Below are 27,207 nucleotides of genomic sequence, written 5' to 3' on the forward strand. Positions count from 1 at the left end.
CAGTGTAGAGATAAGCATTTTATTTTATCCAAGTTATCATCTTTAGTGAGTCAAGCCATACTGCACAGTTTCAACTTCTGAACAAGCTTAATTAAAACTTACTTTCAAGCTTTTTGTTTTTCAGTGGGAAAGCTGTTTAAAATGAAGCTTTATCATTAAAATAGCAGCAGGAATATTTAGCCATCCTGCTGAGACACAGAAGGCTAAAACTAGCCTTGCAAATAAAATTTGTGTGCTTGATCCCAGCCTCTGGAAATACTTGTGTATTCCACTTTAGCAGCATACATACAGAACAGAGCTTAACAAACTATCTGCAGTCAACAGCTTGAGCCAACTGGCGTACACATTTATTAGCCAGAGGGTGTCAACTCATGGCAATCTTAACCCCTAGGCCACAGTGACCCAAAAGAATGTTAGGTAGTCACTGCATGTCAGCAGAGGATTTGAGATGGTTGCATACATGCTTCCAGCATGGATGTCAGCTGGTACATAACAAGCACCTCTACTGGGAAGTAATTTTCAATATGCCAGGGAAAAAAAAAAAGCAAAAAGCAAAAAAAAAAAATCTGTGGAGCTACAGTAACGCACACCAGATGAACACAGGCATTGAAACTGGCCCTGTTCTCCAATGAGATACAAAGTGCACACATGCATTAACTGTCCTTGCCTTGCCCCAGTAAACCAAGGCATAGAGCCATTCTGCCATCTCTCTTGTAAGTTGAGTACAAAAAAGCAAATCTGTCCTAAGTGGTGACAGACTAGAGAGATGCAACAAGACAGTACCGTATCACAGACTAGTTGCACCTGAGCAGCCCAATAAAGGCCAGCTTGCAATCTGCTTAATAAATAGGCTTTGTAGAACGAGCTTCCCCTTAGGAGTATGAGCATGAGGATATAAAAAAAAAAATGGATTATCGACACACTCTTCCACCCACTTGTCAGAGATGATTTTCCTGTGCAGCTTGTATGTCTGACAGAAGTGCTCTACCGAGGAATAAACAGAAACCAACTCAAAAGAAAGGCAGAAACCAGCTCAAAGTGCAGTTTCCCTGACAACGCAAATAAAACTGTGAGGCCGTTCACGCTCTGCTCTCTGGATCCTCATCTCTGCTAGCTGATCTTCATCTGTGGTGAAAGTACTCAGGTCACCACAGCTCTCCAGGTACAGCAATCCAGGATGTGGTCTGAAAGGTGACACATGGGCACTCAATGACATGGCTTGCTGGGTAGATGTCATCACCTTTAAAAGGAAAAAAAAAAACCAAACCAAACGTAAATCAGGTTCTTGTTCCATTAAAATAGTTTCTTACCCAACTAGGAAGAAGCCAGTTGTAGTGCTGAGACTAAAACTGCTATTTGTTAAGGAGGCATGGGAAAAGTAATCCCAATTGGGAAAAAGATTGAGTGTTGTCTTGTTTGGTGGTTTGTTTTTTTTTTTTTTTTTTTTTTTTTTTTTTTTTTAAAAGCTGCACAAGAATTAACTCACCCTAAACCATGGCATGTCAAGTATTGCTTAATAGGAATCTAAATGCTATTTCCTGCAGAAGCCACTGGACTGTAATAAGCTTCAGGCCAGTGTGATAAATTAAATTCTCATAAGGAATTTTTTTTTCAGCTGTTTCTGTCAGATTTTTTGAGGCTTTCATTGCTTGTAGGTTGCTGTGGGGAATCTCACTTTATCTGCGGAGCCTAAATTAAAGGCACATTAAATTTGATGTGTTTTGTTTGAGAACTCAAATCAAAACCAGTAGTCACAGCAAATCACTTGTACTGTGCATGAATCAACTCATCTATCCAAATGGTCTGTAAGCTACCAAAAAATATTTGTTTGATGAAATCTGTAATGTCTGAAACTTCTGAGTGCTCATTCCATTAATGAAAGCACCTATTTTCTACTTTCTTCTTTTTTTCCTTTAGTACTAGGTCTTATTTTTATCCTGGGAGCCAATTACAAAAAGTTGCTTCTAGTGAGTTTACATAAAAATTTCTTTGTCAGCCTCCATTCTTTCCAGTTTGTAACAGTAAATGTTTTATAACATCTCTTTCCTCTCCCCTGCCACACTCAGTATAAAACACTCATGTTATTTACGGTTCATGATTCTACCACAGAACACCATCTCCTTTGGCTTTTAAATAAACATGTATTTAGTCTTCTGAAAACCTTCCTGGCTGTCTGATTGATAGAGCAAGAGACGTCATAGCTGCATGGCTTCTCGCACATTCTCCACATAAATCTAAAGTACCAAAGGAAGCTAACTGGGTCGAAAAACTTTGACATGCAAAGCAGAGTGGCAAATATAAACCTATACTGCCAAACAAAGTCCAGCCTGGGTTTCCACATTGCCTGATAAATACAAGTAATAAAACTACCTGCTCAAGGAAGGCGGCACTGGTGATAGCTTCTGCCATATGTTTCTCATCTGATTTTAAAACAGACTTGATATTTTCTAACAATTCGTGTATGTCAGGGCTCATGTTGCAGGAGGACTGCTCTAGGATCCATGCCACAAGCCGCTTAGTGTCCGTGTAAGAGTTGTAGTCTATCAAAGATTGGGGTCTTCCCCTCGAAGCTCTTGCTCTCAAACTCTTCCGCAAGGTGACAGCGCAGAGGTCTGGTTTTACTTCAGTCTGCATTGTAGTTTCACAGCTGAGCACTGCCCCTGAAGACAAAGATCAAACAAAGCAAAGAATCCACTTGGTTCACAGTACTTGTTGAACAAGTATCCCCTGAGATGTCAATCCTGATCCAGTGATGGTGCAGTGCACAGTTTAACCATGTAAAACTTAACAGCCTGGCATGGTCAGGGCAGCATGCAAGGCTCACTCTGTATTGGGCGTACACTAAAAAAACACCTGTAAAATAGAGTAGTACATAGCTATGGTTGAGTGTGTATCACATATCAAAGGGTCCAGAGGGACATTTCTGGGAAAGCTGTTTGCCATTTTGTGTACATCAGTTCCTTTCTCTTTTGTTTGTGTTCTGAGTAGACCCGAAATGAGTCTTGAGTGTTAATGTTAACACACAGTTATACAAAGCAGGTTAAGCAAAGCTTGAAGGCTTTTATGATCTCTCCTAAAGTTTCTGTAACTTTCAGTTATTACCAGTCAAGAGGGCTAGTTACAAAATATCTGAAAATAATTGCTTGTCAAGCTGGAAGCTAGTAATACTACAAAGTGGAAATCTAATGAACAAAAATAACTCAAAGTTACCTTGCAAGGACTAAACAAGGGGCAGCAGGGAATCAATTCCACTGCCTTTAGTATAAATAACAATCACCAATTTTTGGTCCTGTTAAACAAAATAAGTAAGAGCACCTACGGGTTGTTCAAGAAGCACTTAAATGTTGGCATTATGCCAAACACAACAATACCAGGAGGAGGTCCAAGACTTTCCAGCAAGAAGAGCACTAACTAACTTGAAGCAACGTCCCTTGTTCTGTTGTAGATGAGTTCCCTTTCTGCAGCACTCATGTATTAACTCCCAGGTCCAGTGCTGAACAGACCTAACCTCAGTTACATCAAGCCTAAAGCGCCCAAAAGCTTCTGACTGATGGAGTCTCTCTACAGCAGAAATGCTCTGCTCCACTTTCACAGCTATGAATAGACTTTGTCTCATGTAACTATTGCTGCAACTGTCATGTAACTATTGCTTCAACAGCAGAATCTCTGGGGTGCTGTAGTGGAAGTTGATAGGAGGAAAAGAGAAAACACATGATGTAGCAGAGACATAGAAACATTCCACAAAATAGTAAGTGTAATCCAGATAGGCATGCTCCCAATATTCAAAATAAATATGCCCACTCCCCGCTTACATTTTGTGAGTGCTAATATGTATCAGCAGCTACTATGAGGATTCCAACACCCTCTAATAGAAAAACTGCAAGAGTCTGGACTAGTGGATTTTTAAGACTTGTCAACAGAATCAAGGACTCTACAGTCACAATAGCAGTTTTCCCACAGCAACTGAATTGGATCACTGACACCAAAGTAGCTGCAACAGACTTCATTGGCTCTCCGCTGTGGGTTTTTTGTGTTGAGTTTGAGTTTTTTGATGGTATGACGAGCAAGAAAAGGGGTGCAAATTTATAGGCTAATACCAAATACCCAAGCTAACTGTGCTTTCAGTTGCTCACATTGACAACTGCCCTTGCAAGCTTTTAGATGTCAGTGTATGAATACACTGAAAAATCCTATGTGCTTCCTCCTACTCATCTCCTACCATCCCTCCCTCCTCCCCAGACTAGCAATGCCTGCTACACACCCTGTTCCTAGATGTGAAAGCCTAGGGAACAGCAAGACTAAGGTGCTAGGTGGAGAAGATTTGGCAAAACACAAACTGCTGTAATTGGGAGACAGTAGCTGATTTCTGCAGGTACTAGGTTCAAGGCACTAACCTTCTGACAATTATTCTTTTAAGGACTCATTACATAAGCACTGATAGAGAAAATCAAGTCACCTTGAAGCAACCAGCAGTGCAGCACAGGGTCACTTTTAGACCTTTTCCTCAAGGGATTGAAGGCTCTTCTTCGTGCTCCTGCAGGCACTGGGCTTGCATTTGAAGGTAAAAGGCTCACTCTGCTGGAAGACTCAGGAATTTCTTCACCTGAGTAATCAGGAATAGTAAAGGTGAAGGAAAAGTAGTCAGAATAAAGCTGATCTGTAGAAGCCATTATTAGAGATTATTACTGATTTTTTTTGTCGTCCCCCCCCCCAAGCTGTAACAATTGGACGCAAAAGCCTAGAGGTGCATATGCCCACATTCACCCGTAACGCTGGTCTAAAGCCTGCTTAAACATTTGCAGAAACCTGTTCAGCCTTATACAACTGGAGTAGGGGGGTGAAAAAAAAAAAAAAAAATACAGCTTTGCCTAGTATAAACCTCACGTTAAACTACCTGATCAGAGACAAGGGAGCTACAGCTTTCTTGGAGAGAAAACTAAATCTCACAGAGCCTGAAATCCTTCTGCATATAAGCAGTTATACCAAGATATGACAGCATATGGTCACAGAGGTCAGTCACTGTTTGCAATTAGATAGCTCATAAATCAGTCACCGGGCCCTATAATGGAATTAAAAATCTTGTTTCATGAGGTTCTTTATTAAAATAAAGATTTTCCTGAATTCTTGTGATGTGGTTCATCTTTCCAATTAATCAACATACCCCCTTTTCCTTAGGGTGAAATTATATGCTGTGATTCCCACTACATCCTTTTAGTGAACAGGACAGGATGAAGCTATGTATTTCTCACCAAGCCTGGTTCTGTACCTCCACCTGCTGGCACCTGACATATTTCAGGAAACAATGTTCTTGCTCATGCAAGAGCAAAAAGCCAAATTAACGTAAACAGCCTCTTATTCAGAAGATGGCAAATGTTTGTGCTGCTACTCTAACAGAAACATACCAGTGACTGGAGCATGTGAGAAAATTAAGGCTTGGTACTTGTTGAGCATAACACCTCATCTCCTACACAAATGAGACCTAGAATCTCTAAAGAGAAGAAATAGTGACACAACCTATACAAAGCAGATACCAACCTGGAAAGTCAGGAGGTAGGACCAAGCAACAAAGCATGGCAGACCAAGAATCAGTCAGGATTAAAGAATCCAACACCAATATAAACTTTTTAACACCAGTGGAGTTGTGCTAGTATTCAGTCCTTGAGGTACAGTGCTGCTGGGACTCTGGAGAAGTTGCTTTTTTTAAAATACTAAACAGAAGAATGAACCAATTTCATGATCTTATGATAAATCTTCACAATATCAATGTTCAGATGTCAGAGAGGTAACTGGCTTAAGCTGATTTGGTACTGGAAATGCATATACCTAGTATGTGATGATACAGAGCAGCTGTCAAACATCCCCGGCCATCAGTAGAAGGTTGCATGTCTTCCCACTACAGTCACCAGGGAAAGTCCCATTTTGCTTGACAGGAGTACTTTTGAAGCCAGTAAAACCATTTTAGCTGGCACAGAGAAGCTTACAGCTCCTCCCGCAGCAGGCAGCCAGGACTCCCCTAGTTCTGCTGGCAGAGAGTAGTGTGTAGATTTAACTTCCGTCAGGAACTACACTTAGTCGATCGGTCCTGATGATGCCAAGGGATCATCATACACAAATATCCTGGCACAACAGACTACCGGAAGTTCAGCTTTTATTTATAGACTGTTACTCTACATCAACTGAGACAGCCCATGGAGTTACTCTGCCACAATTCCAACATGCGCCTTCATTTTGTATTTCCCTCCTGCTGTGATTTAACCCCAGGAGGCAGCTCAGCCCCACACAGCTGCTCACTCACTCCCCCACAGTTGGATGGAGAGGAGAATTGGAAGGGCAAAAGTGAGAGAACCTGGTGGGTTGAGATAAAGACAGTTTAACAGGGGCGGGGAGCGAAGCAACAAAACAAACCAAAGAAAAACAAGCGATGCAAAAGCAATCACTCACCACCATCTGACTGATGCCCAGCCAGTCCCTGAGCAACGGCAACCCTGAAAAACTCCCCCCCGAGTCTTTATTGTTGAGCATGACATTATATGCATGGGACATCTCTTTGGCCAGTTGGGGTCAGCTGTCCAGCTGTGTCCCCTCCCAACTTCTTGTGCACCCCCAGCCTATGCGCTGTGGGGGACAGAGTAAGAGATGGAGGAAGCCTCAATGCTGCGCAAGCACTGCTTAGCAAGAGCTAAAACACTGGTGTGTTCTTATCAGCACTGAGTTGGTCACAAATCCAAAACAGCACCATACAGGCTGCTATAAAGAAAATTAAATCCATCCCAGCCAGACCCATTACACCTCCCCAAATATAAATAAAAGAAGAGATACTGCTCAGCATATTTTCTTTTCTTACATTCACTACCCCTAGGAAGCCTTTGCATCTAAAAGTAGCAGTCTTAAATTTTCTTAATGAAGATGCTCACTTTCTTCTTTATCTGAATTTAAGAGCCAGGCTGAGATTTAAATGTCTTTTTACAGACCTTTTTATTTAAAAAAAAAAAAAAAAAAAGATGGACAAACCAGTTACAAAAATGGGGAGGAGGGTACAAATTATCACATGTGCTTGCTTGCAAAGGGATTTTTCAAACACAAACAATACCTCAAACAATGCCTTATCACGGCTTTTTTTATTATTATTGTTTTTAAACTTTCCTGACTCTCTTTCACAACAGCTGCATTTTCTGTAGCATTCTTTTCCTGGTTTCCGTTCTCATAACTTCAAGCAGTCACCTGCAGCCCTATGTTTGATATCCTGTTTTCATTTGTGTTCAGAGTGCCCAGAGAAAGCAACAGCAGTTTTATCAATAAGAAGTCCTTGAGAATTGAACTGTTTGCTACAACTCTTTTGAATTTCTTTCCGGTTATCACAACTGATGAGATATCAGAAGCATCCAAGCACTTGTTTTCAGAGGTTTCAGGTGGACTGCCAGAGTGTAAGGGAACTTTGAAAGACTTGTTATTTGGTTGAAGTACGGTTTTGTGTAAACAGTATTTTCTTTCCTGCCACCACCTAGTAGGGACAATTTCAACTGACAAACTTCACACCATAGCTTTCCTATAGCTTGAGAAGTAGGTTGGCAGAAAAGAAGCCACAGTCAAGTAAAAGATTTGGGGCCTCCCCCCCGCCCTCCCCCAAGTGTCTTTACTCTCTATATTCTTGTGGTGTGAACATTGTGCAGACAGATACATAGACAGCTATTGCACAAAAGACAACCTGCCCCATAATGGCAAGTTCAAATAAAAAGTAGAACACATTTTCACCAGGGCTGTGCTGGAAAAGCTGCCTGTGACTTTTCTGGGAGCCAATAATGTTTAACTGCAAGCTTACACTGCAACAAAGATTAAGCTGAAAACAAGCTGGAACCATTTCCATGGTTTTCTAAAACAATGTTGAGCAAAGCTTGATGTGGCCTCGACATGTAGTCTAGTTATGTCCTGTACCAGTATGCAGAAACTATTTAGTAATACTTCCAGTGCAGGCTGAATAACAGAGTAAGTCCCACACTTAGCTCAACAGAGTACAGCGTTACTTTATCCTTTTCCTATTTCTGTCAGCAACAAAATGTCAACAGGCACCATCATCTATACAAAACAAATGGAAGCAGTGGAGCTGGACATCATTTCTTACAACATATGGACATAGAGTCAACAACTAAGTTCTAGATTACTAAGAAGGAAATAGATCTTTCTTTTTGTTTCTTAAGACGAAACAACTTTAATCCCTGTTCCTACTGCCCAAAACAATCATGATTCTGTATCTCCAGCTTGCAATATGGTGGCTATCTTTTAAAGAAATAATAATGCTGCTGCTACATTAAGTCATCTGGGTTGGGTAGAACTGTTCTAGAACAAATTTTAAAATGTACTTTTTACCTTGAAAGGCCTGCCTGTCACTCACTTCCCCCGAATCAAGAACTTCCACGACACTTATTTGTAGCGCACCTTCCTGAAATAAAACAGAGAAGTTGAAAAAAATCACAAGCCACCATCTTTTTTCTGGTACTTTTAAGAACTACGACATCCACTTTAGAAAGTGAATACTTCTGCTTAACTGCACAGTGACTATGTGATATGTGTTTAATTTCACTGCAAAACCAAGACTACTGAATATCTACAATTAATGTTCATCATTCAGGTTAGCTAATTTTATCCTGCTGAGTATTTTCTAGGAACAAGCACCTGCCTTCTGGAAACACGAGTAAAAAGGGATCAGTGAAAAACCTGACCTAATCCCACATCAGAGGAATGCAGGTGCAGAAGGGAAGTAAAGCAAGGAGGCAGCGCAGGGGTCCTCTAGAATAAACAGCACCAGGTGCGCTCCACAGTGTATTTTGCTCCTTCTCCCACGCTTAGACACGGTTTTCCAACTAGGGAAAACTTTTCAACTGTAAAGGTAAGCGACTAACTAAAATCTTCCGTAAAATTTACAGCAAGCCACATTTGTAACCAAACATTCTCCTGCTATTCCAAAATTAAAAGATACCTGACTCACGCTTACCACGCCTCAGTGCAACCTTACCTTTATAGGGAAAAACAAGTTATGCTTTAAGCTCCTGTGGGCCATACCTGCTCAGCGCTGTTCTGGCTCCTCACAGCTTCGTAAGGAGGAGGTGGGTCCAGAGGGCAGAATACTTCAACACCTTTGATTCGTGCTCCATAGATATGGGGCAATGGAATCACATCAAAGCCAAGCATCCTGCAACAAACAACACCAAGCAACTCTGTCAGTTGGCTTTCCAGCTGCAGAAAAACATGCAGAAAAATCAGCTACCAAACTCCACTGACTTTCCCGTGCCAGCTCAGATTTTGGGATCTCAGTCACAGCTAATGAAGTCACCAATAGCTGCAAGAGATTCTCCCAGAAGACGGCAGGAAATTGCTCCTTAGGAAGTACCTCTCCAAAGTGCTCACCAGAGCTACAAATGTGTGGGCAGTATTCTGCCTAGGAATCCATTTCAGTTTTACTTCACAGAGATTCAGTTTTGTTTCAAGAGATTCAAATACAGGTTGTAATTGAAAACTCAATAGCCTAGCTCCGATTTTTGTGAACTACTAAATTCTGAATTACAGCTGAATTTCAAGATACTTCCGATCCCATGTTTCATGTTCAGATACACCTGCACAGAAAAAAAGCAAACAAACTAAAGATTATTTTTGTCATGATGCTTGACTAAGAATGTTATAGTTGATCAATTCACAAAGGCTTGTATGAGACAAATGTACCTCATGGTTAACGTTACTTCTCAGTTTTCAAAGAGCTCTCTGAAACCTGAAATACAGCAGAAATCCCAAAGACCTTTTGCTGTATCATCTTCCTCTTAGAAGGTATCTCTGAGAGGGAAGAAATCAGAACAGTGCCTGGAAAAACTCTTTTGGCAAATGACGGTTTTGATAACGTAAGTTTACATTATCCCATCAACAATGGAACAAAGAATGCTGGTTGAAAGCAAAGCTGCCAAGGGGACATTCCCCACAAAATCTTCAAAGAAGTCTGTGACCCAAAGCGTCTCAATTTTTCTCTGCTTTTTATTACGTTTTAAATTGCAGATTTGGTACTGAGCAGGAACCTCAAGCAACACACAGAAGCCCATGTGTTTTGCTCTCTGGACCCATGTCAGGCTTACACCTATCACTAGTGGATGCCATCTCTCTCCAAAGAAATGATACACAGGAACAAGTCCTTCCTTCCCACAGTTTAGGGCTTCGCTGGACACTGGCTGAGGGAACAAAGATTACTATGAAAATTATTTTCTTGCAAGCTGAGAAGAAAGGGCAGAGTGAATGGAAATGTCTACGGAAGGCTGCTTTCAGAAGAAAAGAATAAAACTTCCCAAAAGAGAACTAGGGAACACTTTTGTGAAAGACTCCTGTCAAGGTAATGGAGGTAATGCATGGAGAAATTGGAGGAAAAAAAAAAATTTTGATAACTGGTCATTACTTTTTTTAATCTTAAAAATAGGGGAAATACAACTTGTTAAAATAGTTTTTAATTTCAGCCTGTTTCATCTGCCCCTAAAAGCTTCAGAATAATTTTGGAGCATGATGGAGATTGATGCTCCATTGACATTACTTCTTCACATTTTTCCAGTACGTTTGTGCTGAGCTTACATTCAATGTAGGCCACAAAATTATATACTTCTTGGACCTTAGTTTTGTTCTTAAGCGTGCCTGATATGGCCTACCCAGCTCAGTCACACCTTAAAAATTAATGTTGCATCCAAGAATTATATCGTGTTAAAATTTATTACAGAACATGCAACTAGAAAAGCATTCCTTTAAGTCCCTTAATATAAAAGTTGTTTCCAGGATGTGCATGTTTGTCTGTCAGTTCTTTATTTCTTAATTTCCACTCTCCCTTTTTATGTAAGCAAGGTGAATTCTTGCCAGCAGCTTTTTGAAATGATGATACAGGAAGGTAGGGAATAGGAGTCAAAGCTTTTTCAGGGAATCCCACAGCCAAGGGACTGCACCAGACGGTGAGGAGGCTCTGTACTGCTGCTGGTAAGCAGGACACTAAAGCAGGAAGGTACATCCTCAGCCACCTCTTGCCTACCTTCTGCACTCGTACCTCAGCTGAGCACCAGCGTCAGGGCTTTGGCCTCTGAGAAACTTTAGTGTTTCAATAGCAGGAAATGTTCAGTGGTTAAGAAACAAACGTCAGCAGCATATGGGTCCAATTTGAGACACACTGAATTTGAGAATACATTACTTAGATAAGCAGATTTGCATTTTGGCAAATATCTCTAGTCCCCAAATGGTACTTTAAACTGGACTGAGGTAGATTTCTAGACTCCAGGCGATTGGTTTGCTGCCCCACATGGATCGACTCTTCCCTTAAATTCACATGCCTTATAGCACTTCATATTTTATTCTTCACATGGGAACTTGGCTGTAACTGTTAATGTTGTTGTGCCAATCCTGAAAAATAACTTATTTCATAAATAGGAAATAGCAATTAACAAGATTAGAGGCAGGAGTTGACCAGACATTTGTAATGCTAGTTTGTTTTGCCTACCACTAAATATGACAAATGTAAAAGTTCTCCCATGAACAAATGAACAAACCAATTAATTGGCTTTGTAGGCAGTGCCTCTGGCTCTGCAGTTTAAAGGGTGGAGAAGAATGGCTACCCATTCCAAACATGTCCTTGGCGCATGTTTTGATCACCACAGTATTTCCTTTCTCAAAGGGATATATCTGTTTTGGAGTCGCCTCAGGTGCAGCTTGCGGAGGGTGGCTTGCCACCCTGAACGCAGTTCCTGTCACTCCCCATTCGCACAAAGGTTTTGGATGCGGGGTCCGTGGGAGCTCGGCACAGAAAGTCAGGTCACAGACGCAGCATGGTGTTCAGGGTACAGACCAGGCAGGGAGGAGAGGAAGAATCACAGAATCACTAAGGTTGGAAAAGACCTGTAAGATCATCAAGTCCAACCACCAACTAACACCACCATGCCCATTAAACCATGTCTCACAATGCCATGTCCACACGTTCCTTGAACACCTCCAGTGATGGTGACTCCACCACCCTGAGCAGCTTATTCCAGTGTCTCACCAGAAGCAGTGCAAGGAGGCTGACTGAGAAAAGGCCAGGTCCCATCTCAGCCTGGATCCAGCCTGGGCTGAGACATATTTCCTCATCTGCCAAGAATGGAAATCAAGTCTGTCTGTTGCTTTAACTTCTGCACTGCTGCATAACTAACCTGAGCACCTTGGAACAAGTAGCTTGACGTCAGAAAGATGTCACCACCACTTAAATGTTATTATCAACAAGTTCAACGCAATCACAGGCAAGGTAACTACCCAATATTTGACAGCAGAAGTTCAGCAGCCCCTACTGTGCTGAAAATAGACAAAGAGAAATACTGCTGCTGGGAAGGAGATAACCATCTAGAATGACATGCCAGACAAAGAACGACAGCCCCATTTTAAAGCAGGGGAACTGTGACAAGCATATTTCAATAAATACCTAATCGTCCAAAGAGATCATTAGGCACACCATTCTGTTCTCATAACTAGCTTCAACCAAGACTCACACAGGAGTTTTTAGTAATGTTTGGAATTCAACCCCCGTCTTTGGTGTTTTAGATGACTTTCATTCTAAAATCTATTTCTGTGCCATGTTACCATTTTCTAGGTAATCCCAGGATCTGTAATTACCTCTGCAAGGACCACAGAGTCCTGGAAGTCATGCATGCTATTCCTGATGAAACAGTGAAATAAACTAAACAGCCCTGCACACTGCAAAAAGCAGGAGTTTTAAACAAGAGTAGAGTGATACAGTCTGCTTGAGCATCATGATATTTCATGTATAAAAATTGTGTGTTCGCAGCAGAATAAGGCACCCCGACCTGAGCCATAAACCTATAAACAAAGCTAACCTGCAAGTTACTGTGAAGAGTGTATAACCATGTGCAGAATGAAGGATAACAAAACCCACAAGTCACCACTGAATTGCAAGAAATACAGACACTAGTAAGTCCCAGTACAGCAAAACAACAGAATTGATGCTTAATGGACAAGCTACACCATTTTTTAGCACTATTCTTCTTCAAAACAACATAAAAAACCCACCTGCCAAATTTACATTTTAACGTTTCATAAGACTAATTATATCAAAGAAGGCAGCCTTCTGCAACATAGAAATTTTTTGCATGTTTTCTCTTACTCACAAGAAAATTCACACAGCTATTATTTTATCCTCCTCCCACTCCTTCTTCCCTCATCTTCGTGATAATGAATTAAAAAAAAAAGGGGGGGAGGGAAGATTACAGTGACTTGTGACTATCCTCCTTTTCTTTCTGATACATGAACTCCTCCTCCATCCTGCAGCTGCCACTGCAGAGAAGCCCAGCAATAACACCAGGTGCAAACCCTGCCTGGCCGCTCACACCCAAGTGCCAAGATAAGGGTAGTGATTACCTGGCCTGGCAGTACAATCAAAACTTACCCTTCAGTCAGCTCTAATTGCCAAAGAGGGAGAAGGGGAATCACTCTGGCAGGAAGGTCTACAGGGGGCCAGTCTGCCATTCAGGGGTCTCTCGCACATGCCTTGCCAAAAGGTTGTGCTTGGCTTTCCGTCACTGCTCTGACCTGCTCCTGACAGCATTGTAGAAGTTTTCAGCAATGTCAAATTGTGGTATTTCGCTTACCCAGAAACAGTTCCTACAGAATCTAAAGTGAAAACCACAAAATTATACCCCCCCACCTACACTGCACTTACGCTGCCTCCTAACTCAACAGGTTTTTTCTCCTTTTTTTGTTGTTTCCTAAAGTCACCAACCTTTTTCAGCTAATAACAGAGAAAGTGGTCTTAAAAAGAAAAAAAAAAAAAGATTATGCAGTGTTTCCAAAGACACTAAAAGAAAGGAAGAGGGTGTAGAGGTTTACCTGCGAGTCGTTTGTGGAGTACAAGAATAAAAAGTTGCAAAATAGGAAGGAGGTGGCACAGGTGGGACAAAATCATCAGGATCCAAAACATGATCTTGGTCTTCAGTCTGAGATTCATCCTAATCAGATGAAACGTCTGTTAAAAACCTTCTTATATATAATCTAGTAATACCATTAGTACCACTGTTTATAGCAGGCAATGCCTTGCACTCACTTACTATGCAGGATCTTCGTGTTGCAAAAATCTGTAAGTAATATAGGGCAGCTGCTACCAAGCAGACTGCGGTGGTGAGAGCATTCAGGGCACAAAGAGCAAAGAGAATTTTCTGAAGAACATGAAGATTATGGAAATTAAAAGATTAAATCAAGGTATTTGTAAAGGTCAAAATAATAACAATAATAAAAAACTAAAACAAAAATAAACACAGAAAACACAAGGATGACCATGACAATTACTTCTTAGAAATATATGCGATGAATTCTTCAGGACAGGTAATCTCCAAGATTGGAGTAACTTGCAAAAGCTTGGTTTGCCCTATTGTGTGTCCTGACAGAGAGATCCAGAAGGGTTTAATACTGCTCAGATGCGATTTATAGTCCACCTATTCATCCAAGAATTATAACCTCCCTTTTAACCCTTCAGTGGGAAATCCAGATGTGAGATAATCACCATTAAAGAAATGTTAAAGCACTTTTATATTTGAAGATGATGCTGTTTGGAAGTTGTATTTTAGCAGTTTGTAAGCCAAGAAAGGGTGAAAAGATCAAAAGACCAGTGAAGGCATCAAATCATTAGCTAAAATTTACACCATATTTACCCCTGCAATCTTGTCTGAATTCAGCTGTAGTTTTGGTTGCATAAAACACAGAAAGGACAAGAACTGCATATTGGATCAGCAATGCACTGGTCAAAAGCCAGAGATGAGAGAAAAAAAAAACATGTTACAGAACCATAAAGAGCTTCTGACCAGTGTGGAAGACCAGGAAAAATAACATAATTTTTCAAAGTAAACACAGCAGTCAACTCAGCACTGCACTGTTGCACAAATACGGACATTATCAAAGCAGTCATGTTAAGCAGTGTGCACAGGGTGGTACCTTGAGAAGAAGGTGAGTAGCACTGCATGACTTCCTGTGGTATACCTTCAGTGCAGTCTCTTCTGCGCATTTAATGAGATTATATTCTTCACAGCAGAAGCAAGTCTTGTTTTCACCCATATCCACCTTTAAAAACACAAAAGTCCGCTTTTTAATTTATTAGCTGTTTTATGCAACATTTTTGCCTGCATAATATAGAGCCTATGTGTTAAACAATACATCTGACCACAAAGCACACTGGAAATACAGGCTCATAAAATGAAATTTGTATAGTTTGGTATACATATGATTCATGCATTTTAAAGCTATATCACGCACACTTCTTGTTTGAAAGAAAGCATTACTGATAAGCTCAAGACATCTGAATACAACTTAGTTGTAATCAAAGCTGCACTGATTACTAAGCAATTTTAGTATCCATGCTTCTTCAAATGCATAGCAGCCTGGAAATTCTTTCTTTGACTGACGTGTAAGCCACTGTATATGGAGTGTACACATTTTCTTTGATCCATGAATATATTTTGCATCTCTACGGATGGAATGAAACCCACAACTATAATTTCAACTCAGTGCAATCCGTTATAGTTACATCTGTACACCACTATCATTTGTAACTTTCAAATTAATGTTGTCATCTTAGTTTTCAAGTAGAAATTCAGTGTTTCTGTATCTAGACATAATTGGGGTTTTAGCTGTCAAACTCTCTAGAGTCATAGTGTCAGAGGCCTTCCACCCTACAGAATAATTTGTAATTTCAGGAATGCCCTTCAGCTGTACCCTATGCTTCCAGCCACAGAGGGCTCCTAAATTCCTGAAATGTTTAACCATCTCTGGAATAACAGTAACAGTTCTCAATGCTACTTCAGTAAATTGATATTGGGTGAATCTAGATTGCCAAACGCTTGTAATCTTGGACTCTCACTGCAATACACCTACTGCCATGTTAAGGAACCAACTATAGCTGTCTTGAAGCAAATATTCAAAGATCTTTCCATTAACCCTTAAAGTCCTTCAAGCCTTTACACATGATCATCTTTATCACTAAGTGACCCTGTATCCTTCAATTTCAATTATTCCACAGTTTCTGGTTCATAAATAGACATTCTGCTACTTCTTATGGCACCCATTTGAGAAAAATCTTTTGCATTCTGTCCTTTCTTGTGCAGATTGCTTCTTCCTCAAGTAGAAGTGTTCTGAAAAGCTAGTACGATTTGATCTACCTTAATTTTTTGCTCACAGTTCTTGCTGTAAGGAATCAACACGAATTGTCCTCACCAGTGAGGCAAACCAGGAAAAATAATCCCACCGACAGATTATACTGACTGAGCTTTTTGTAGGTAGCTCACCAGTACCCACTCAGGCTTTTTTCAAGAGTTTATCTTTGTCACGTTACTATAAAAATCCTTTATGCTAGTTCTTAAATGACTATGATATTAAAATCAGTGTATAGTGCTGGCAAGAGGGATTTTCTAAAGATGTATTTGGGATTCCCTCCTACATGGCTCCATAAAATTGTGTAGAAAGCCTTGTACTGAATCAGCTGTGTCTTCAGACCCTGAAGACAGAGGCCAGCTCTCAATGAAGACAAATGAAACCATTTCTGGGCTACGTATGCTCTTCTAATGAAGAGTAAAACCTTTCAAAATATAGCCTTGTGGGGTCTTCAGCTTTAGGAGCTGAACACCTTATGAAGACTCCAACTCAAAAAAACCCAAGTGTTTAGGAACACAGACAATAAAAATACCGTTGTGGATTTCAGTGAGGCTGTTCACAAGGCTGTTCACAATTTGAACTGAATCAAGGCCTGAAACAGTTTTCTCCCCCCCCCCCCCCGGCTTTAGCTGCATTACTTGCATCTCTACACTAGCACATTTGGTGATCCCAGCACAGCAAGCTTATGTGGCGTGCCATGAAGAAATACGTGTAAATCAATATGTCTGCTCACCAAATAGCATCTGGGTACACGGGACACAAACCGAGCGCCTTGACATCCTAATATACATCCAGCCAGGTTCAGCAGAACACAGATGATAGACAGCAGAGCAAATACATAAGCCTGGAACAAGCAAAACAAAGTTAACAGCAGTGGGAACAGGATTACAAACCTGACTCAAGGAACCTATGGCAGTGCAAACCCCACTCCCAAACTGAAGCTGGGAACAACACTCTTTTTCAAAACCCCCCGTGACTTCTGTGCCCCAGGGTGCCTTATCTTAACCCAGTAGATACTCCAAACACCTTTGTCTTCCCCCTCTCCTTATTCTGCACTAGTTGTGCAGAAAAAAAATATATGTGACTTGAAAAGTACAGGCAGCTAGGGTTTTCTGGAGTGCAAGGTACGATTTGCAAGCCATCTGACTCCCACTGTACACCATATCCTTCCACCGAGTTTACCTCTCAGCACATTTAGATCAGCAAGAAACCTGAAGAGGAAACATCTTAAGACAACTTTAATTCTGCATAGAATTTCCAAAACTATTTCGCAGCACAAATAAAAAATATTTGTCCCAGTACAGTGAGAACAGAGGCACTTAAGGGACTTTGGTTATAACTTTGGTTATACAATTTTATTTCCTCCTGGCTACTAAAATCAGAACACCTCCATTCATAAATCAGACAATATCTTCAGTTTTATAAACCATCTGAAAGACCACCAATGTCAGGAGTCATAGAGTACCTGAAAAAGGACAAGCAGAGGCAGTGGATAAAATGAAGTCCTGCTTTCACATATGCCCTTAAAATCTGCAATCTGTGCTTACATGAGAGTTGGGATATGGATTCTAAACATGTAAGAACTTTTCCTGTCCCAATTCATATGTGCAAAATTTTTCTGTACTTCAAGAGAGAGTACTATGGGTAAGGCTACTCCTTAAGAGACAAATAAAGATAACAGATTCCTCTCCTGACATGTTTAAGTTTTAAGCGCTCAATCCTACAAAGCAACTATCAGGTCTTCAATGTCCAAAAGAATCCTTGTTAGTAACAATCTGCTCACTCAGATTCCTGTGTGTCAAAGTGGCCTAAATTAAAAATGCAGGAGATAACAAAAAGCTCAGGAAGAGAAGGAAATCACGAGACATGGGCTTAGTTCTGCTCCAGATAGCTTTACAGCAGATCCAGCAACAAGGACTTCCTAAACATGCACAAAGACAGCAATCACTTTCCAAATTAATTTAGCTGACGTACCATGGTTAGCTACCTAGGAAGCTGGACCAAAAATAAATCAGAGCTGTTGCACAAATTATGACTCCGTTTACTGAGGTTCAGGGAAAAATAATCACCCCTGAATCGACAAGAGCCAAAGAGCATTACTGTGCAAGCTCACTCATTAAATTACAACATCTCATTGCTAGTAGGCTTTACAGAAGCTTGACTATAACGTTATCACATAAGGTAGGTTTTAACCTCAAAAAAACCAATAATTAAAGTAGAAATTAGTATTTCTCTGAAGAGGATTGGGGCTTTTTACTGAGAATAATCAATACTAAGAGGAACAATATTTTCTCCTAGCTTTATAAATATCATAAAACCATAGACAAGAGGTTTTTAATGTTAGTAAGCACTTTGAGTGCCATTTGTTTTCCTGTACAAACACAGAATTTATTTTTTTTTTTAAATTAACTCAGCACTTGAATCAATACCATTTCTTCTGCTTTTATCTAGATTATCTCAGTTACCCTTTTGATTACGACTACTCTGAGAAAAAGAAAATTGGTAGACACAGGTACTTCATACAAAGAAAGCTTTTCATCTATGTTCAACACGGGACACTGTCAACTAGAAATTAGGCAGTTTTATAAGTGAAATAGAAGCTGTTTCAACATAAACCATCTTTATAGTACAAATCTCAAGAAACAACGTTAAAGAAAACAAGAAGTACATTTGTCCTCTTTCAACTGATGAAGAAATGGAGGTTCTGAGCAAAGAAGTTACTTGGCCAAAGGTAATAAGTCAAGAAAGATTAAAAAAAAAGAAAAAGAAAGGCAAATTCACACATTAGGTTTTTCCTTCGGTACAGAAGCTGCAATAGAAACAATCCAATATATAGCTATGTAAAAAGTTATGTATAAAATCCAGGCTCCTAATGTAGTGGCCTGCAAAATCTTGAATAAAAGTCACACAATTTTTTCTAAAGAAACATGTTAAAATCAAAAAAGAAAAAGGAAGAAAAGGAACGTCATTATAACTATGCAAAACAAGGATGATAATTTCTACATTTATGTTCTAATAAATTCTACCATACAAAAGTGAAATCTTGATCTGTTTTTTTATCATGCGTATAGTCTATTTTTGACTGCATAACCTAATATTCAGAAAATCCCACTGAAGAGGCAGAAGATAAAAATCATTCTTCTACATACAATCTAAACCACTATCATGATCTGAACCATAACATTTGCTACTACATATCCAATAGTGGACAGCAGACTATATTGTACTTTAGCATTGAGAGAAAAAAATCCTTTTTCTTTCTGCTCCATCACTGGTCAGTATTTTCACAGAATCATTGAAGTTGGAAGGGACCTCTTGACACCATCTAGTCCAATCCCCTGCTCAAGCAGGGTCATCTACAGCAGACTGCTGAAGACCATGTTCAGTTTGTTTTGAATATCTCTACAGATGGATACTTCAAAACCCCTCCAGGTTTGTGAAGTTTTTGACCATCCTCACAGTAGAAAAGTTGTCTTTTGTGTTCAGATGGAATGTCCTATCAGCAGGCACTACTGAGAAAGGTTTAGCTCCCTCTTCTTCATTCCCTCCCATCAGCTATTTATAGAGATGGAGAAGATCACTCCTGAGTCTCTCTTCTCCAGGCTGAACGATCTCAGCTCTCTCAGCCTGTCCTCAGAGGACAGATGCTCCAGTTCCTTCATCATCTTTCTGGCCCTTCACTGGACTTGCTCCAGTATGTCCATGTCTCTCTTGTACTGGAGAGCCCAGAACGAGACACAGCACTCCAGGTGTGGCCTCACCAGTGCAAGGAGAGGGGAAGGATCACATCCCTTCACCTGCTGGCAAATGTCTGCCTAATGCAGCCCAGGACAGCATTAGCCTTCTTTGCCACAACAGTACCTCGCTGTCTCATGGTCACCTTGTTGTCCGCCAGGATCCCCAGGTTCTTCTCTGCAGAGCTGCTTTCCAGCAAGTTGTTCCCCAGTGTGTACTGGTGCCTGGGGTCATTTCCCTGCACAGGCTGGACTTTGCATTGCCCCTTGTTGAACTTCATGAGATTTCTCTCAGCTCATTTCTCCAGCCTCCCCAGATCCCTCTGAATGGCAACATTTGGTGTATCAGCCGTTCCTCCCAGTCTCGTATTGCCTGTGAACTTGCTGAGAGTGCACTCCGTCCCATTGTACAGACCATTCATTAAGATATTAAGCAGTATTGGCCCCAGTATCCACCCCTGGGGCATAACACTGCTGACTGGTCTCTGGCTGGGCTTTGTGCTACTGATCACAACCCTCTGGTCCATTCAACCCACCTCACTATCCACTTACCTAACACATATTCTGTCAGCTTATTTTAAAAGATACATTCTCCTGCAGATGCAAATATAAACATCATCTCCATCACTACTCACCTACAAGTAAAACCAGGTGTTCCACTTTATCCCAGTGGAAGAAGGTAAACCAGGAGAAAACTAGCCCTCAACTTAGAACAAACAGGCAAAGGCAAACATGCTATTTTAAAAGCCCAAACAGAGGTAACTAACTGCAAGGATAAAAATGGAAACAACTCCAATTATGGCTTTAGTTTGGCTCACAGCCCTCATCTTCTGAGCATTAGGTACACATGGACCATGAACAGCTGCAGAGTCTTGAGAAACATTTATATTCATTTCACTATAGGAAAGCAAAGTGTATTCTAATGTTAGACACAGTATTTGCTAATGTCTTGCATGGATGATCTCTTCCAGCTAAAAAAAAAAAAAAATCATCATGCACTTTGAGGACTCTGCAGCAGCATAAACTTGCATAAGGCTCTGACACTATCATTCATTCTGCATGGGTAGACTGCTTGCTGTCATGCCGCTGCTGCCATTGAAGCTAATATCTAATGCCAGAGACGAATTGCTTTCACTTTAATATGCACACACAGGACTGATGCCCAAGCAGGCACTTAAAAAATAAATGAAAGAAAAACACCTGCTCCACAATCATCAACTCTTATATCTGTTTACATCCTACATATATACTTTATAAACATCCTTCTAGGAAAAGGCAAGTCAATGTATTAACTTCCCATATACACAGCAGCAATAGCAATAATTAAGCATTAATTATGGGACCTTACTAATTTTCTATCAGTGGTGAGAGCTATTTATTGTGCTATACGGAGACCTGCAACACAACCATCAACAAAAACAGCCACACAGAAGTAAAAGACAAACTAATTCATTTAACAAAAATGCCACATACTTCAGATGCAACATTAAAACACCCCATATAAATGGGAGAAAAGCTTTTTCAGCATAAATATGAATTATTAAAAAAACAGAAGAGACTTGACTTGGACCTGATTATAAAGCCTGACAGCTTCTCTAAAGGCTTTTCACAGTCTCATACTTAAAAGCACATTTCTTTTTATTTGCTTAGACTGACTTTAAAACCTTTGTATGAATATTGACTTAATGGTGGAGACCTGCATGTGAGCCAAGGTGTTAACATTGAGCTATTTTACTTCTAAAATCCAGACAAACAGGCACTACTATACTAATTCTCACCAAAGCCAAATGACTTTGCTTATTATGAAGCACATGGATAGGGAGGGATTTTTTTTTTTGCAGGGTTAGGGTCATCATACACGGCTTCTGTTCACAGTGCTTTATATTATTACGAGCAGGCCTAAAATTCGAGAATGTCACTTCACTAGCACCAGAACTAAGTATTTTGGTCTAAACGTTGTATTTTGATAAATCTATGCAAATTAGTCAAGGTGCAGATATCAAGAAAGCAGTAGCTAGCCCTAAAAATCTTTATTTCAAAGCTGATGGGACATACTTTTTTCCTGATAAAATTTTTCAATTAAATAAAAGGTTTACTACAAATTCATTCTTAAAAAATGTTCCAGGTTTTAAATTAACACTTGAATTCCATAAACTTTTCTGTTTTCCCAATGAAGATCTGTTAATTTTTGTCATAAAACCAAAAATATTAACACTTTTGAATTTAAAAAAAAAAAAATCTGTTTCTAAGAAAAATTTCAAATCCTTACATTACCACACTGTAAAACATGGGAAGAATCCAGATTGAACGACTCATGATGAACATGTGACTTGGACTTTTCTGAGTCAAACCCCACAAACCTTTACATGAAAACTGACAACATGTATGAACACAAAAGCTGGCCTGCTAGCTAACAGCGGAACCGTAAAGCACTCGATGCAGCTGAAAGCCAGAGTCACATTCACCCAGCCTGCATCCGCTCTGTTAATTTCTTGATCCCACACATTTGCAGGTACCGAACTGCTCCCCAGACTTGCAGCTGCCGCAGTTACACTCTACCCAGCGTAACAGCCTGGTATCTTCCTGAACGCTTGCACTCCTGTCACTTTCCATGTGATCACAGCTAAATCTTCTCTTTAGCAGCAGAACCCAAGTACCAAGCAGCCACCAGAAAAATGCTTAACTTGAAGTCTTAGTTACAGTTAGTGGAAAAAAACCAAAAACAAACACAACCAGAAAGCCTCCTAAAAAGCACACTCTACACGATTGCAAGGAAAGGATGCTTCAGTAGCAGAATGCTTCTGCATTCAGCAAAACACGTGTGGCTCCAGGCAACACCTGGGAATACAATATAAACTCACAGTGTGTTGGCTAGTCCAAACTGGTATACAAGTAAGTACAGAGGCTAATATAGCAAGCAGGGCCCATCGAAGACGTGAATTGCCCTCAATGCATACGCAATCAAACGAATAATGTGGAATTGATATACTTTCAGAAAAGTTAGGTTCCTCCAGTTAAAAATAAGATTTAAAGCCCTATGAAAGGAAGGAGTTCAGGAGCAGAGAGGAAGGAACTAGCTTCTATACAAGTAGAGAGTAACATTAAGCCCAGAATGGTTGAGAGTCAATACCCAAACAACTTTGGGGTGGAGGGGAGTTTCCCTTCCCCATTAAATACATTTGGACAAGCATGCACAGAAAGAAGCTTCCTCTCTGGGAGAAGAATCAGCTTCAGAGCATAAGCGTTACAAGCTGACTTCCGAAGTCGATTGACAGCTGATACCCAGAACAGAAAAGCCTCAGACAACTAAAAGCAAGGCAAGATTTCAGAGCCAAGGCTTCTCAGCAGCTGTACTGCTGAAGGCCAAGCCTCCCCTGCAAGAACGTCCTTCAAAAGATATGATTGTAATTTGATTTTGCCTTGCAGTACCCTGTCTCTGGGACACATTATTGACCTAGTATCCTCCCATACTGTAATACAGCCTGGATGGCAAAAAACAACGAATGTGGCTCTCAGTTTTATTTACTATCAGGTCTTATCAAAGCCCTCTCTCTTCAAGACTGGTTTCTTCTCACAGATGGTGCTACTAAAGGTCCACTACAGCTGTAACTAATGTAAGGTTTCCCTTCCTTTATCCCCTCTGGGGGAAAAACATGAATGATGGAAACACAGCAGCCCTCTCTGCCTTTGACACCGCAGCCCATCCCTGACTCCTCTCTCATGGCATTGCAGCCCTGTGCCTTCTCCAAGCACCAGCAGCAGCAGAGCCTTGCCATCATGGGAGAGAACAACAGTTGGGTTGTTTTGCCCCATGACCAAGACCTCAGACTGAAGTGACAGCCATAGGACAGCCTGGCCGTTCACAAAGAAACAAACCCAGGCAGTGAGAAATCATCACCTAAAGGAGGAAGATGGAGGGAAATGTTTTGTGAGCCAAGACACTGCCCTTTTATTGGAGGAGCTAGACTGCTGCCATGAAAAGGAGCTGCAGGAAAATAGGTGTACTCCAGCAGGTTTCACAGATTAAAATCCTGAATCAGAGCAGCAACAGGTTTCTTTTATAAAGAATTAGTATTTTTAAAGGGGACAAAGGTAAATGTGAATTGCATTATACAATTCCTTAAGTACCACAAACTGACAATCAAAACGAAAAATAAGATAATACAGGAAGCCACAAGAAACAGCATTACCATGTTCTTAAGCATAAACCCTACCACAAACTGCTCTGAGGACCAGCACCTCCTCGTGGACCAATTCTGTGGTACTCACCAGTCACCATAATTCTGTTCAAGACCCAGCTCTGGGAAGGAGAGAGGGCTAGATGGTGGAGCTCAACCCCCTATCCTTACTCACAGCCTAATTGCTACATCTGAAAGCTTTTAGTACACACCAGGATAAATTACAATATAGATATAATTATCCAACTTGGGCTAAAAACAAAGCTATTTTGGGAGGTGGAGGCATATGAAGAATTCCAGGGGGTATTTGCACAATTTGAAGAAATTATGAAACTGAACTGAGTGACTGAAAACAGCTCTGCATAGAAGAAAGATGAGAAGAGGCCCTTCCTTATGAACAAGGGAGCATTTGTAGATTTGAGACATAACTATATACAAAAAAGAATAATGACCGCTTAATCCCACAGACTTTACACTTCAACTGTTGAGCACAGTCCAAAGTCTTTGCATAAAGGCAACTAAATGCTGACACAAGTTGCTGCAACATAAACCATGGTAATTGATATCACTCCTCAAACTGCTGGCATGGCTCTAGCACAGGCACGCAACATGGTAAATACCTGGGTTCAATAGCAGTCTTACAGAGCCACCTTCATGTGCAATCAAACCTTTCCACAAAGCTCACTTGCTGCATAATGGCATTTCTACAGCTGGCATATGCTTGAGTTAAGGGCTGTCAAGGAGACAGCTGTGCGATCTCTGCTTCCTTCACAGCAGGGAGGTGGCTCTGTGCAGGTAGGGGAAAAAGGGATTCAGTCCAAAAGTCAGGAGAGAGGAATCCATTAGAACTGTATTTACAAGAATAAAGTGCAAAGGGCCTTGCAGAAGGAGTAAAAAGGGGAGGGCAATCACAGCTGGAAAAGGGATATGTTTTAGCTCCGAATGCATTTTATAGATTTAGTTACGAATGTTGTCACTCTAAGCCATGGTTGTATAAGAAGTCTCATTGTTTAGGTATTTAGGAAACTTACTTTTCCAACTCATACAACTCCTCATATCTCCCAAGAGAAAATGTTCAAATTAGTAGAGGGTAAATATATCAGAAATTTAGCCCAAAATAAATATGCCCACAGAAACTAAAACTCTGTCCTTGATAGACTGCAGCGAGTTCAATGCATGATTTCCTTAGCCTCATGGAATGTTTAATGCTAATTTCCTTTTTTTGCACATAGAATAGAATATTTCAGTTGGAAGGGACCTACAATAATCATCTAGTCCAACTGTCTGACCACTTCAGGGCTGACCAAAAGTTAAAGCATATTATTAAGGGCATTGTCCAAACACTGACATTGTCTTAAACACTGACAGCCATGGGGCATTGACCACCTCCCTAAGAAGCCTATTCCTGGGTTTGACCTCCCTTTCAGTAAAGTCAAGTCTGATCTAATCTGGCTTTCAAAAATCAGACCTCTATAAAACACACATACAAATAAGAAAAAAAATACAGGTTCATAGAATCACATAATCATAGAACAACGGTGGCTGCAAGGTAGCTCAGGAAGACTCTAGCGTGTTCTCCTGATCAAAGCAGGGTCAGCTATGAGATCATAGCAGGCTGCTCAGGGCTTTAATCAGTCTCATCTCAGAAACTTCTCCATCTGCTGCACAACATCCCTGGGCAATCCGCTCTGGCACTCCACAGTCCTGAAGATCATTTGATACAAATTAAAGAATCAGGAAGAGTTTGGTGCTTTCATATTTAAATAAAACTAGGAAGGGCCCATAAAGTTTATACAAAGGAGAATATGAAAGAGTGAAAGAACAAGAACAGACAAAAGGAAACTACAGCGACAACATGCTATAGAAACGGCACAGAACACAGGCAATATAGAAACAGGGAGCGCTGTGCAAGCCTCAGGCATTTTGAAACAGATGGCATTTACATTTATTTTCATGAAAATATGGTCCTTCCAGATTGGGAGCCCCAGACACCAAGCTCCTCTTTTTATCCACCGAATTGGTAAAAAACTTGCTTTGCTCTCTGCCTGTGCTAACCAATGCACCACTGAGAAACAGCAAATCATCCACAGCTCACACATCTGATCCTTGGTACTCCTCACTGATGGCCATGCGGATCCCAAAGAAGTGCTGCATAAAACAAAACAACTGCTTTGGCCTAGAAAAAGTCTGCAGAAGTGACAGTAAGGAGAGGAAAAAAAAAGTCCAAATAAAAAAACCGCTTCAAATCCTTTTTTCAAATTCCAACTCTGAGACACTGAGAACCACACAGCTTCAGATTGCACTTAAAAACAGAAACAGCTTACACACCCTGCACGTCAATTTACTTCTCTCAGAGCAATGTAATGTCAACTGTATTTGAAACAGTAACACTGGATACCTACTGTAAGATGGCAATACTTAGGTTAGCTCTCAAACCTGCTATCAGACACTAAAACAGTACAACTGACCTAAGCTATAAAATCAGCTCCCCTATTTAAGCTTAAGCAGCACTGCCTCAGAGAGCTAAATTATTTATACCTAACCAGCACTTTCTCATACCTACACAAACACAAAAAGTACTCTGTAAACAAGATTAACGCTTCCTCCAGATGTGGTCTGCTCTTGCCCTTAATGGGGACTCCATCCGTGCAGGAAAGAAAATAGCCTTTCACAGGCTTTGACTCCTCTTTCAATAATTATGATTCTACAATTTAAAAAAAAATAGACTTAACAGTATAGTCTATTTTTTCAAAGAGAAAGAATTGATTTTTTTTTTTTACCAATAACTATTAAATCAGGATCATCATCTGATAATTTCCTTACAAGTTTTAATCCATACTTACCAAAAGTATCATCGGCCTCTTCCATGTTGTTAAGCCTAAGATTCCAGATAAGATTACCTACAACATCAAAAAATATAGCATCACCAAGAAGAGAACAACTGTTCATAAAATGCCATTTATATGGTATTTATCACTGCTCTGAAGAAAGGTACTTTGGAACATTACAACAATGCTGGAAAGAGACAACGATGCACTTGAAAGCCAAGAATAAGAGCCTGTGCTGATGAGGTTCTTCACTCCTAAAAGCATCCTGTGAAATAACAC

General features: G+C 40.4%; 1 protein-coding gene across 2 annotated transcripts; it reads right to left on the reverse strand.

Annotated features, from left to right (window-relative positions):
• ENTREP1 (endosomal transmembrane epsin interactor 1) lies at positions 1–26,984 on the reverse strand. 2 transcript variants are annotated; one of them, XM_059833771.1, is made up of 10 exons: positions 26,944–26,984; positions 16,922–17,032; positions 14,977–15,102; positions 14,097–14,204; positions 13,879–13,997; positions 9,058–9,187; positions 8,365–8,437; positions 4,457–4,603; positions 2,368–2,660; positions 1–1,240 (listed from the first exon to the last, which is right to left on the reverse strand). In XM_059833771.1, exons 1-10 carry the CDS (start codon positions 26,953–26,955, stop codon positions 1,034–1,036), a joined length of 1,326 nt encoding a protein of 441 aa, XP_059689754.1. In that variant the 5' UTR covers positions 26,956–26,984; the 3' UTR covers positions 1–1,033. The 2 variants fall into 2 exon arrangements, with proteins under 2 accessions (XP_059689754.1, XP_059689755.1); XM_059833772.1 differs by lacking the exon at positions 14,097–14,204 and having other exon boundaries at positions 2,371–2,660.
• Between the last annotated feature and the right edge of the window lie 223 nt (positions 26,985–27,207).

This window comes from Gavia stellata, chromosome Z (genome assembly GCF_030936135.1).
Source record: "Gavia stellata isolate bGavSte3 chromosome Z, bGavSte3.hap2, whole genome shotgun sequence".
NCBI lineage: Eukaryota > Metazoa > Chordata > Aves > Gaviiformes > Gaviidae > Gavia > Gavia stellata.